The 12,759-nt window shown below is 48.9% G+C and overlaps 1 protein-coding gene across 6 annotated transcripts in view; it reads right to left on the reverse strand.

Annotated features, from left to right (window-relative positions):
• Positions 1–691: 691 nt before the first annotated feature.
• The window catches only part of LOC109317409 (disintegrin and metalloproteinase domain-containing protein 9-like), a 35,971-nt gene continuing 23,903 nt past the window's right edge, over positions 692–12,759 (reverse strand). For 5 of the 6 annotated variants that reach the window (XM_019546075.1, XM_019546074.1, XM_019546073.1 and 2 more), the window contains 16 exons: positions 12,494–12,559; positions 11,878–11,949; positions 10,967–11,136; positions 9,803–9,884; positions 9,390–9,523; positions 8,474–8,645; positions 8,280–8,372; positions 7,799–7,994; positions 7,126–7,231; positions 6,140–6,323; positions 5,355–5,435; positions 4,642–4,747; positions 4,220–4,358; positions 3,355–3,466; positions 2,018–2,154; positions 692–1,485 (listed from right to left, as the gene is read on the reverse strand). In XM_019546075.1, coding sequence (XP_019401620.1) covers positions 1,422–1,485; positions 2,018–2,154; positions 3,355–3,466; positions 4,220–4,358; positions 4,642–4,747; positions 5,355–5,435; positions 6,140–6,323; positions 7,126–7,231; positions 7,799–7,994; positions 8,280–8,372; positions 8,474–8,645; positions 9,390–9,523; positions 9,803–9,884; positions 10,967–11,136; positions 11,878–11,949; positions 12,494–12,559 — 1,914 coding nt within the window. In that variant the 3' untranslated portion in view covers positions 692–1,421. The remainder of the gene's footprint in view (positions 1,486–2,017; positions 2,155–3,354; positions 3,467–4,219; positions 4,359–4,641; positions 4,748–5,354; positions 5,436–6,139; positions 6,324–7,125; positions 7,232–7,798; positions 7,995–8,279; positions 8,373–8,473; positions 8,646–9,389; positions 9,524–9,802; positions 9,885–10,966; positions 11,137–11,877; positions 11,950–12,493; positions 12,560–12,759) is intronic. The other variant, XM_019546072.1, reaches the window with a different exon arrangement.

Consider the following 12,759-nt stretch of genomic DNA (forward strand, 5'->3'; position numbering starts at 1 on the left):
CGCCCGCCACAGGACTTCAAGTATTTTATTACTGCAAACGTGCCCATTATATAGATTTGTATTTGCATATATACAACGGTGTTAAAGGGGGATGAGGGGTTGGCAAAGATTAGGGGGTCGTTTACAAAAACCAGTGTTTTAGTGGCCAAAGTGAAAAAGCTTCAGTTTTATTCGAGGTTTCACTGCTGCAAGTCGACCGGCACCGCTTGCCGGATCCCCGCACCACCGAGCCGGCACAACCTCGTGGAAGTCACTTCACCTCCGCTCGCACGCCAAACATGAACATATCTTTCTTTCTTTTTTCTTCCAGATTCAGCTTTAAAACCCAATTTAAAAAACATGAAAATACAAAAACAAACGACACGCAGATGGGCGGCCGTCCAATCTACCGTGGTCTGAGCCCTGATTGACTGACATGAACATCCAAGTGGGAAAGGTAGTGCAAAACGGTGTGCGCTGGGTGCAGGGAGCTGCGAGGCTTTGAAGCGCTCGAGACACCTCAAGCGGTTGCATATCAGTCCTCGTCATAGTCTTCACCCCGACTCCTGCATACGCCTTCATAGCAAAATAAAGACCACGCCCTCTCCCGAGCCAAGAAATGGCTGCATTTTTTTCGTACCTTTTCTTTTCAAGCCAACCAAAAATATTAGTGGGGAATTAGTAGAGGTTGCTGGTCTAGCTACTTACATGATTTTTTTTTACCTAAAACACTTGAGTTCGGCTCTTCTACTGCCTGTCATTCCCTACAGCTTAGTGTCAGTCAGCACAAAGTATCCATTTTTTGCTGCTTAAAAAGTGAAGTGTTAGATGCCGCTAACAATCATACACACACTCGCACGCACACACTCACGTTTACAGTATAAATTATCTTCCTCTGAAAGTATACCAAGACCTTATTTCACTTGTGCTCTGAGTCACGTATAAATGGATATAATGGGGTCCATGCAAAACCAAAGTGGTTTCCCTCAACTGGCCCGATTTTTCTCTGTTCCATTTTTGACAGCTGTATCCTGCACGGTTAATCGTTCCTCCTCCATTTTACATACAGAAATGAAAATACATAAGAAAACCCACATTAAAACTCCACGATTAAGTCTCTTCAAGAAACGGGGAAAGCAAAGGACTCCCAAGTGCCACGCTTCAAGGATAGTTTGATGCAGACCGAGCAGCTTCCAACTGGCTCGTCCAACGTCAGTTTGCAAAGCCATGACGCACATACAGGGCTAAAAGCAGGCTTCACGTATTCAGTCCCTGTAGCTTTGGTAGAGGTATTTTAAAGTTTTGCAGTCCTTGTTATTATTCAGTCTCATTTTCCTTATCCAATGCTGCAAATGGAAGACTTTCTGGGAAATCACAGGCTGCTCGGCATGAGGATAACATACAATTTCAGTGCTTGGGGTGAGGGGTGGAGGACTCAGAGGCTACTTGGGAGGTAAAGGTGCTGGCCGAGAAGGAATGCATTGTCCCTGCTGCGGTGGAGGCGGCCTGTAAAGGAGGGGGATGCGAGGAACTGTTAGCGTGCATCTATGTACATCAAAGACACCTCCCTCTTCCTCCTCCTATTTCCCCACCACGTCCTAGGCCCCGTGCTCAGTGTTTCCTCCCTCCCCTCCCATACACTCAACCCCACTCCCACACTGGAGCCTTGCATCAAATTTGGAGGCTGCCCTAGTTCCTCTGTACTGCAGACCCAGCGTCTCCAACCTTTCCAGGGAGTTCTGCATCTTTCCCAAATCGGCTTTGTCGGGGCAAACTCTCCTGCCTGCACAATACCAACCTACTAAGGACCGCGAGCAATATCTGCAGAGCAGGAACAAGTGCTTCCCCTACCTAGAAACACCAGCACTAACACAGTACTGTTAGCATTTTTAAAACATAGGCTAGGAACCAAAAGTAAGACTGTATACAAACTTTAGCAGGACGCTGAACAGGAAGAAGGCTGGATGTGCTACCCTAATCAACAGCGCACCCACCTGCTTTGTATTCAGAAATGACAAACAGAAAGATCACTACAGACCTGGTTGGTAACTTCTGCTGCAGCTGCTCCTGATACTGCGGAGAATGGTAGTAAGGCTGGTGATAGGCTGGCTGGTAATGCTGATGATACTGATTGACTGAATAAGCAGGCACAGGGCACTGGTTGGCCTGCACATTCTAGAAATAAAGGATAAGCCACACATCAGATAGTGTGCTGGAGGAAGGCAGACACTACAAGAAGGTCCCATCACTTCCCTGCCAGGATAGGCCTTTCTCTGCAACAGCAACAGCTCACGAACACACAGAAACCCAAGGCACGGGAAGGCCAAGTGCCCTGGCCAGAATGACTCAGCTATGCCTCTGCCTGGGAGAGCCCCAACACTGCCCCCGTGACTGCCTGCAGCGTGGTTTCAGACTGTCTCGCTCAACAGCTACCCAAGACGAGACAAGCATAACCATGGTCCCTACCACACCATTGCAATATAAATTAATAACGCTTCACTCCATCTCCTTCCTGGCAAGTCCCTTTTGCTAATGACAGCAAGCATGCCTTTGCCACAGACGCTGGCACTATAAAACGGCACAACTCACTGTACCTTCCAGGTCTGAAGTTTGTGACAACAGATGCTTTCTGAGCCAAAGCTACTAAGTGTCCCCACTCTATCCCACAACACTTGGCTTTGTTTAACTAGGCTTCCTGATTAAGATGAAGGCCAAGAGCTGCTAGGAAACAAAGTTATCTGCACCAGAAAGGAAAGAGACAAGTCAGTAATGTATGACTCAACCATCTCACATTAGTAGCCTGGCCCCAACTCTTCTTACAGCTGAACATTTAATGTGAGTACATTTTTAATTCATGCATCCCGGCTGACATTTTTACTACCGGCTTGTTTCTCGATGCTGCAAGATCACTACTGCCCTATGCTTAGATGCACCTGTAGTTTTTCTTCTGCTCAAACATTTTCACATCAGGAGGAGACTGTCTTCGTCATTTAAGAGCACTGGTTGTTTACACAGCACTGCCCGGCTGGATGGCATTTGACAGAGGCTCTTATAGAACATGTTATGCAGGCTACAGCTTACGAGGCCTCTTTGTAAATACTAGGAGACAATTCTAAGAGTCTGACAACGCTCCATGCCATGAACCGAGTGCAATCACTAGTATTTCTTACCCCTGCATAGCTCACGCAGGGAGACAGTGATTTCATTTTAAGAGCCACAAAAACCCCATGCGCTCTCCCCCAGCCAAGAACAAGTAGTTTTGTACAAAAAGTCCTTCCTTGCTCAGTGTCCAATACAACAGGGCTTCCCACATTCATTACTTAAAGCAGGACCAGTCTATCGGTGTCTGAGTGCTGAAAAGCAGGTTACTCCTACCGTGGGTATGTCTCTCGAATTGTATGGCGTGCTCTGCAGGAACTGCCTGCGGTCTGTCTCTACAGGAGGCCGAGGGGGAGGAGGAGGAGTTCGATGCGATCTGGAATTGGACCTGTATATATTGAGCAGGCATGTTACTATCAGTGACGAGGAAAACAACATTGAGACCCTGACATTCCAGCATTTTGTAAGCATTGGTTTCCCGGGTATTTTACTCTTACCATTCGACAGCCAGGAAAACATGCTTTCCTTTTCACAGAATCACCGAAAATGAAGGTTGGAAGGGACCTCACAACGTTACATCTAGTCCAACCCCCTGCTCCAAGCAGGACCAGCTCCACCCAGATCATCCCAGCCAGGTCTTTTTCAAGCCGGGCCTTAAAAAACCACCAAGGGTGGAGACTCCACCAATGCCCTGGGTAACCCGTGCCGCTGCTTCACCACCTTCCTATCCAACCTGAACTTCCCTCGCTGCAACTTGAGACCACTGCTCCTTGTTCTGTCACCCACCACCACTCAGAACAGATGCCCTAGGACCAGGCCTAGCTAGAGTCCTCCTCCGCTCAGAACTATCATTTCTAAGGTCCCCATGAGCCAAAGACTGGACCCAGACAACCAGGAAAGTTGGAAGTCTCCAACTGTGAAATGACTCCTCACGGATGGAGCACTTGGGTGCACGGCTACCATCTTGTCTGCTCACAGTCCTGCAACTGTACCCCTTAAAGACTTCAGGATCAGAGAGTGGGGGCGGTAATCAACTTGGCACCTCAGGCCAGCTCTCTGGAATCCTCCTGTGCAAAGAAACTTCTCTGGTCCACCCGAGAAGTGACTGTCAAAAAACTGCCTGGGGTGGGAATTCGCTTACGAGCGACAGCGTGATATTAGTCTCCCGCAGCTTTGCTTCAGCTGGTTTCTCCGTGCAAATGCCAGCACAGCAACTAGAAGCAGTGGGAGGACCAGGAAGAAGAACACCAGAAGGCCGTCTCTCAGCGAGGTGTCTTTGTCTGGGGAAATGGAAGGAGAGAAGGAAAAGCAGGCAGCGTTACAGGTGCAGATGGCTAGAATACCTTCAACTTCCACCATGCTGCCAGTTATCACCACGGGACCCCAAACCCAAACCCTTCCCAAGTTGGCAAACAGAGCCCGCCACGGTTCCAGTTTCCCAGCACTTCAGCTGGCCAGCATGCAACTGCTTGGAGGCCACCAGGCACTTGCTTTGCCCTCTTCCCAAACAGCAATCAGCAGCAGCTAAGGCCACTGTCCTAGAGCTGCCTGGTCACTACTTGCCATTATAGGAAGGCCCACTGTCCACACTTCCCCCATATCCTGTCGAGTCACAATATGGAGGTGCCCAGCCTGCATCACAGTGACAGTTCCTGTTGTTATTGCACACCTTAAAAAATAAAAATAAATAAATAAATGTATAATCACATGCACACAGCAATTACTATGATCAGTGCCATCAAGGGTTCATCTACCCACCCTACATCACTCACACTGGAGAGCTCTACCCCGCAATTCCTGTAGCAGGCCCACTCATCATAATCGTCCTGCCCGAGTTACGCTAGCCAGGCAAAAACCTGCCCGGCCAAGGATTAAAATTGCCCGACGCACATGTGACCTAAACACGCCTTTCAGGTTAACTAAACCAAACAGCTTACTTCACACTCAGACTCACTCTTGGGGCTTCCCGGCCAAACACCTCACAATGCTGCCACGCTCACTGGCACAGCTACAGTCCAGCAACTTTCTGTGAGTTACTCTTTACCTAGAGAGCAGCACAAGGCTAACAGAGCCAGCTCACCATTAAAATAACACCGTCTGACCTAAGGACAAAGGTAACCGAGTACATTTCTATGGCTTGCGATTTGCGAGAGGTTGTTCTAGCTGCTCCAATGGTCTTTAACTCTAGGACCCTGACCCTTCTTACAGAGGAGCGAGGAGGGAGCACTAAGCCCAGGCTGGACATCAGCATAAAAGGAAGTTCCTGCCTTACTTACCCCATGTCCGTGGCATTTGCTGTCTACGTCACAGTCATAATTCAGAACAGAGACGCTTACACACTGGTAGTGTCTGCAGATCTGGAGAGGCAAGACAAGAGCACGCAAATGAAACCAAGGTGGCTTTGGACTGCTTATGTTCTTCCTCCCTCCCTCTCTCCCCACCCCATGGTCCAGTACAAACCTGGTTTACCTTGCTCAGCACGTATGTTTACTGCCACGCTACCTTCAAAAATGACGCACACAACTTCTGACCCTAAAGGCTTTCATTTGAATAGCAAACTAGTTTGCTGCAGTAACGGCCTCCAACCACTGCTCGCAGTGGAAGTGATTTTTTAGCCATCCTTTTTACCAGCTGACCAGAGGGTAACAGCTATCAATTGCCCTGAGCCTACATGTCTGGCTAGCAGGATTCAAGGGGAGAGGTTAAGTGCAGCCCTCAAATGAGCTGCGGCAGAATGTAATGGGACAGGCCACGGCAGGGATCTACACAAGCTCTCCCCTTGTGGAGAGACGTCTTATCTTCCCTTTTGTGTTTCCTTTAAAAAAAAAAAAAAGGGTGGGGGGGCAGGAAGAAAATGCTTCAGGAATAAATTCACATTGTTCATTTCCAGGAATGGCACTGGTCATTTCAGTGAGGGGAAGCAGGAAGGGAAACCAACATGTTTCTGCCTTTTGCATTAAACGAGCGTGCACGGCTTTACACCACGCACGGTGTCCATGCACGTGCCAAGATTTCAGTCTAACATCGAAAACGCCACTTTACAAAAATGTCTCCCAATTACCTTTCCAGCGTCACATTTTGTCCCTTCGTTCACCATTCCGGGATCGGGAACATCGGATCCCAGCTGGAAGTCCACGCCCCAACACGTGGTGTGTCCAATGGGGGTCTGAATAGTGGCGGGTTTTATCCCAAACACAGGCAGGGCTCCCACGTTTTCACACTGTAGCTTCCCACACATGGCATTCCTAGGAGGCAGCCATTGAAAGGATGGTTACGGCTCTACTATTCTGAGAAGGCAAGCAATTAGCATGCGCTGGGCATTTTGCCCAAGCTTGCTAGCAGGAATTAGAGGAGAAGATACATTCACCAGCAGTATCACCACTAAAGTGAAATGCAGAACAAGACGGAGCTGACTATTAGCAAGCTGTTCCAATCCTCAGGCAACAGCAAACACGCCCCTTTACTATTCTTGTCTCTATGAAGGCACGTGTGCACTTGCTCTGTAGGATAGAAGCAACCACTGACAAAGCTACAGAGCAACTTCCTCTCCTCATAACCCAATAGAGGCTAAAGGCAGTTACCAGATAAACTGATGTACTGAAAAGCTACAGCAGCTCAAGGGCAACAGAAGGAAGAGTCCTTCTTTTTTGAAGCGCCTCTTTTTCCACTTGGCAACAACTGATCCATTCCACTTTACAGGAAAGTTGCTTGAACTCGGACGCTTAGTGAAAGGCCACTATTTGTAACACTAGAAAGAAGCAAAAAGGACGTTTCCCTACAAACGTATGCACGTGCACCCTCCATCTCCAATGCCGCTGCCCCAGAGGCTACAGCAAGAAGAAGACTATTTGCAAGCTAATTTGCTTCCCCTCCACAACAACACCTCCAGTATAAAGGTAGACTGTGAGGCAGGATGCGTCTGATGCACCGATTATAAAGCCCTGTTATGCAGATAGGTCTGAAGAGCCAACTAATTCCACGGCACCTGAATGCAGGGCTTTCGACCGGTGCTGCGGAGCATCCCCTGCTGTGTTAAACCCAACTCACCAGGTGGAACACTTTCTGTAGTCATTGCCATGGTAGCCGCAGTTGCCAAACCTGTCACCTTTGGAATTTACTTCGGCAAAACAAATGTCAGGGGCAGCCTTTGCTCCTGGAAAACCAGACCACCAGCATACAGGCATTAGGGGAGTGAGGTCCAGTAAGAGAGAGAGAGAGAGAAAAAAATATATATAGATATATATCACTCTCCCCGCCCTTCTTGCCAGCCCCTGGATCACATCGAGTCACACCACCATCTTCCTGCTACGCGAATGCTTCGAGGGATCAAGAGAGATAAAGACCTGGTCACGAAAAAATCTCACATTTCAGGCTAACAGAGGATATGGAGAACAGAGTTACTTAGGAGGAGTTAATTATATCGCTAAGTAAATCTTCACAACTACCTACGTAGCCCTGAAAAGGCACATTTATCACAGCAAGGAAATTATTAGTACTCGAGACATGAATGTGTCCGTAAACGTAACGAAAATTTATGCAGGCAAAGAAAACTCTCATAAATACTACAAACAGTTTCCAATATGTGGCCAATTTTCAGGTGTGTCTTTTTTTTTAATTTCCCTATTAAAAACATACCTAAAACCTGTAATGGTTGACTAAGCTTGCTCATTCCCCTCTATTCATTTGCCTTGGAAGGGTTTACTCTCATCACCATCCTTACTTGGGCCAAAGATAGCCTGGCACTGGGCGTTGTAGTACTGGCACACCCCGTTGTAACAATAGGCTTCCTCATTGTGGCACGGGTATCCATTCTGCACCGTAAAGTCCTGCTGACAGAACTGGGAGGTCCCATTGCAGTACTCGGGGAGGTCGCATTCGTTGTTACTTGCCCGGCACACGGTGCCTCCCGGAAGGAACTACAAAGGAGTGTGCAGGGGAAGGGGAAGGGAACAGCAAGTCAGTCATGAGATGCACGGTGTGCAGCACTGCGCCCTCTATGCGCCGAGCCCCACCAACCTACCTCACACCCTGCTACAGTTGCCGGCTGGTACCAAACACACACCTGCATACATGCCACGTCCCCACCCAGCACGTGACAGCTCCCTCCTGGACTCCCCAGCCAGGGCCAGCACTTCCCCCGTCACAGACTTGCCGAAGGGTATTTTAAGTGAAAGCTGCGACCGCCTCCTCCTGCCTCTTACCCGACAGTTTTTACAGCAGTCACCGTAGGCACATTCAGCACCCGCTCGGAGTTTACAAGTCCCTGCTTCACAGCAAGGGTCCCTCTCACATTCCTGCAGAGACGAGAGTAATTTACTGAATCATACGGACTTACGTTCCCCCTCCGAGGCAGAGAGGCACCCAGGAGCCGTCACGCAGCAGAGAGATGACCAACCTTTGGGGAACCGCAGTCGCACTCCTCCCCAGTATCCACCAGCTTGTTGCCACAAAACGGGACGCTGTAGGTTTCATCTGGCCTGGGAACGTTGAGCAGGCAGCTGCCACCTTTGTTGAGAGTTAACTTCTCAAAGTCTTCAGCACTGCAGCTGCTGAAGTTTCTGGATCCTCTGCAACAGAGAGTATTTGGCAGTCCATTCACTGTGCCTGCCACCAGGTTAAGCAAGACCATGGGTTATGAAGAAGGCAGCATTTGTATAGCAAGAGTGAGAGTCAAGTGCCAGAGAAAGACAAGCATTAAGCTTCTAAAAGGGACCCAGGTTCCGTCTCTGACCTCTGAAAGGCAAAGGCCCTTACTCTAATTAAACCGGGCCAACACGCTGACGAGGTATTGCTATAGCACCGTTACTGCAACTGTCTAAAATGCTGCAAGCCGCCCCACTCCAGAAATCCAGGCACCAGCGAACAGATGTTACCTACACCAGTGGTTTTCAACCTGTTTTCATTTGCGGACCCCTAAATATGTTTGAATGGAGAGGCTGAACCCGGCAGACATTTCAAACAGAAGTGAATTGCAAGTGTGGGTATAATCCTCTTTTTGACTGACCAGTCATCTTTCACGGGCCCCTTAAGCATAGCATGCGGACCCCCTGGAATCCGCGGACCACAGGTCAAAAAGCACCGATCGACAAACAACCATGTGCCCGGCTCCTCCAAACTATGACATTTAATGTTCAGTTCCCCAAACTGTAGCACACAGGGGACGTTTGCTTTCCTCACTGACTGCTACCTACAGTTACAATACGGTTAGAAGACTTCATGATGAACAGCACCATATAAATGCTGAGGACAAAGACGGAAGCTGGACCCTTACAAAAGTCTTCTCCACCTCGGCATCAAGGAAAGTCACTTACGATGCTCCAGAATTCATAATACAGCTGTTGGCACCGCAGTAGCACTCTCTTTCATCATCGTGGTTCATTCCCAGGTTATGGCCAAGCTCGTGGGCCACAATGGACGCGAACATCTCTACGCTCATTTGTCCAAACTGCATGTAACCACAACAGAGGAAGAATTAGCAGAAGGTCTGTCCACGACATCAACAGCATTCGCACACCCTGAGGAACCGTATAACCTTAAGCACTGCATTAACGTGAGCTTCCTAGCAAAGGGGCCACAACATTTTCTGCTTGCCAGCTGCTGAAGGGTACTTTGCTTAACTTCCAGGGGCATCCATCGGCTTCTCCATATGGCCTCGCTTCTGCATGGAGGCCTACAAAGGGCACATTGTGTTTTAAAACTGAGAGAGATATCAACGATCCCCTACCACATTAATCCCTCCGGCATGGTTCTTGGAGCACACTGTTCCCACATAGGCCATTCCTGCTGTTCCGCCAAACCCCTTCTTCCTGTTGTAAGAAAATGTGAAAGAAAAATCAACTTAGCTGGGCAGAGGCAACACAAACAAAACGAGCAGCTCTGCAACCCACACCACTTCTGGGTTCCCAGGCTTAGCGCAGAGCAAATGCAACATTAGGCGCCTGGGGTAACTCTACACATCCGTTTACATGGCGTTTTTCCCTTCAGGTTTGTACTGTGGCTCATTGCACAATCCCTTCCCCTCGAGCCTTTCTTCCCTCTTCCCCTCCACGTCTCTTACTTTGACTTCTCCAACATTCCCTGGCTAAGCTCAGGAGCAACAGGACACTACATTAGGGTTCCTTGCCTTGCACAAGGAAGCAGTACCCTGACGATTCACCATCAATGATTTCTTAAGCCTGGCTGTCAACTGGAAGGAGACAGGGATTGTGCACCTTTCTGGGGCAGAGCATTTACGCAAGGAGCTGCCTGTCAAGATACAGCGGCCCATGGCACCGTCTGCCCACAAATGGCCACAGAGGACTTTAGCTGTAAAACAGCGCTCCCCACACAGCTTCACAAATACTGACTCCTATTTAATAATGCAAACTGCTGGTGAGATAGGGACAGGCCAACTCCCTCCACAAGTGGAGGCTCATGTAAACAGCATCACCACGGTGGGCCTGCAACAGCGAGTTTTCAAGGGAAAAACCCTGGATGCTCAAGTCTCCCCAACAAGCTTCATGGCAAAGGAACACCTGTGAAATCACTCACAGCTGCTGGCTTTCTAGAAACAAAATATTCAGTGGCATAACACACAAGACAAGACAGAAATGGTTCCAAGTGGGTCACATCTCCATCTGCCAGGAGCTCCATTTTTGCCTTCTGGTGGGCAGCAGATCACCTAGCTTCAACTCTGGCACTGCCACGACAGGCAGAATGCCCTACAGGCTGCTTCAGGGTGCTCACAGCAGCCCTGCGCCCAGGCCCCCCCCACCAGAATTGAACCTGCGTGTTTACAAGGTTCCTGCCGGTTACTGACACTGCACTGACTGGCAGCTTCTCTTCCCAAAATGACTGCTGATGGGGGGAAAAGAACAACCACCACCAAAACGGGAATCCCGGCTCTTACAGAACAAACTGCGCACTGTCGTGCCTCCGGCGAGTCACAAGATTCTTCTCTCGCCACTGCACAAAGTTGGCCAGCACATCACCAGCACTTCCATCGGTGCTTATCAGGTTTTGGTACTTCCAGATCTCCAAGCCAACCAGCACGACACGGATATTCAGCATGATGTACATCTGGAAAGGCAGGAGAAGGACAAGGCAAGGTAAAGCAGGGGTAAGATGCTATGAGCAAGCCAGCAGAAAGAATCTAAAACTTTCTGCCTTCCCTCTGTGGTTCCAAAGTAAAACATTACCAAAACCTGTATCGCCCCCCCGTGGGAGGTGTTACTGGTCTCAAAGGACCGGTGCCTAACTGCACCGAGATAGCTACAGAAACAGGTGTATACCCATACTGAAAACACCAGGAGAAAGGACCCAGACCACTATCCAGTTGCATCTTTGGTGGCTCAGAGCCAACGTCAGAACAAAGCAAAACTGATTCCCAGGCTTAAATGCCCGTGCAGATTACTGCAGTCCCGTAGTCAGACTCCTCATGTCAGAAAGCCCGCTGGGGCTTCATATTTGCTTCCTGATTCAAGCCAAATCGTTGCACTTGAGCACATTTTGAAGCAGAAAAAAAAGAGAGGGTTCAGCAACAGCAAACTCCACCACAGTCTTTGGTACATAAAATACCATTGCTTTGGTACATAAAATACCATCCTCTCCAACCCTCATTTTCTAGGCTTTACGATTCACATCCCACCTGCCAAAACACAGGATTTCCGCTCTTCATGCTAACACTGGCTGGGTCCTGACAATAACAAACGTTCCCGCATTCTGACCAAGGTGGCACATTTCTGAAACTCAGCACAGAGGCTGCAGGTCTAGAGCACCCAGCAGTCTTTGCGGCTTACACAACCCACGGCTTCAACTTACGCTATCCAGGCAGTTGGCGAGATGCACCATCTCTTCTCTCACAGCAGCTTCGCTCCTACCCTGGACCTCATACTGAAAGAGAAAGAGGTTCCACCACAGGGGTCAGATGCAAGCAACATCAGCCCAAATTCGGGGGGGGGACCAGTCTTGTAAGAGTCCCATCATCGCACGCAGTTTCCCAAGGCACAAGCCTCAGGTTTGGAAGATGCAACTTGGAAGCCAAGGCCACCAGGGAAAGCAGACGCAGCCCAAATCTCCATACATTCAGGAGAGATGGACCAGGAAGGGGAGCGCTCTTCACACACTTTCCACGACCCCTTAGAATCCTTGCCTGAGAAATCCTGACCCCTCAGCGTTTTACTTGAGGTCCAGTTTTCTCACAGTCGTAACACGGACTGCATGTTTTCAGTCGTTCCACTTCGGTAGTTGAGGTTAAATAAACAGCCTGTGGTCTTTCCTGTGGCCCTAGTGATCACAAATGGCTTGCTAACTGCTTTAACAAGGAAAGCTACACATTCTCCTGCCTTACGACTTTGTATTTACAGGTCTGAGTGTGTTTTCTCAGAGCTACGTTTTAGTCTGCCATCAGCGGGTATGAAAGTAAACGATACCTTACCCTTTCTTTGTCCACAACAATGAACAGCTCCACGTATCTTGTCTGGTGAAGAACAGCTCTTTTATTCTGTTAAAAAAGCCCACGCCAACCATCAAACAAAACTTCGTTTTGATCAACTGCAACTGGATGAAGTGCAGCTTTAACCGAGTTAGGTCATCATAACCCATTCTCACATTTCATACTCAGTGATACATTAGCAAAGCGGTCGTTTTAAGAGATACACCCACAATGCACACAGCCAAAAATCACCCCCAGACCCACCACAC

The sequence above is a fragment of the Crocodylus porosus genome, unplaced genomic scaffold (genome assembly GCF_001723895.1).
Source record: "Crocodylus porosus isolate Cpor-Errol unplaced genomic scaffold, CroPor_comp1, whole genome shotgun sequence".
NCBI lineage: Eukaryota > Metazoa > Chordata > Crocodylia > Crocodylidae > Crocodylus > Crocodylus porosus.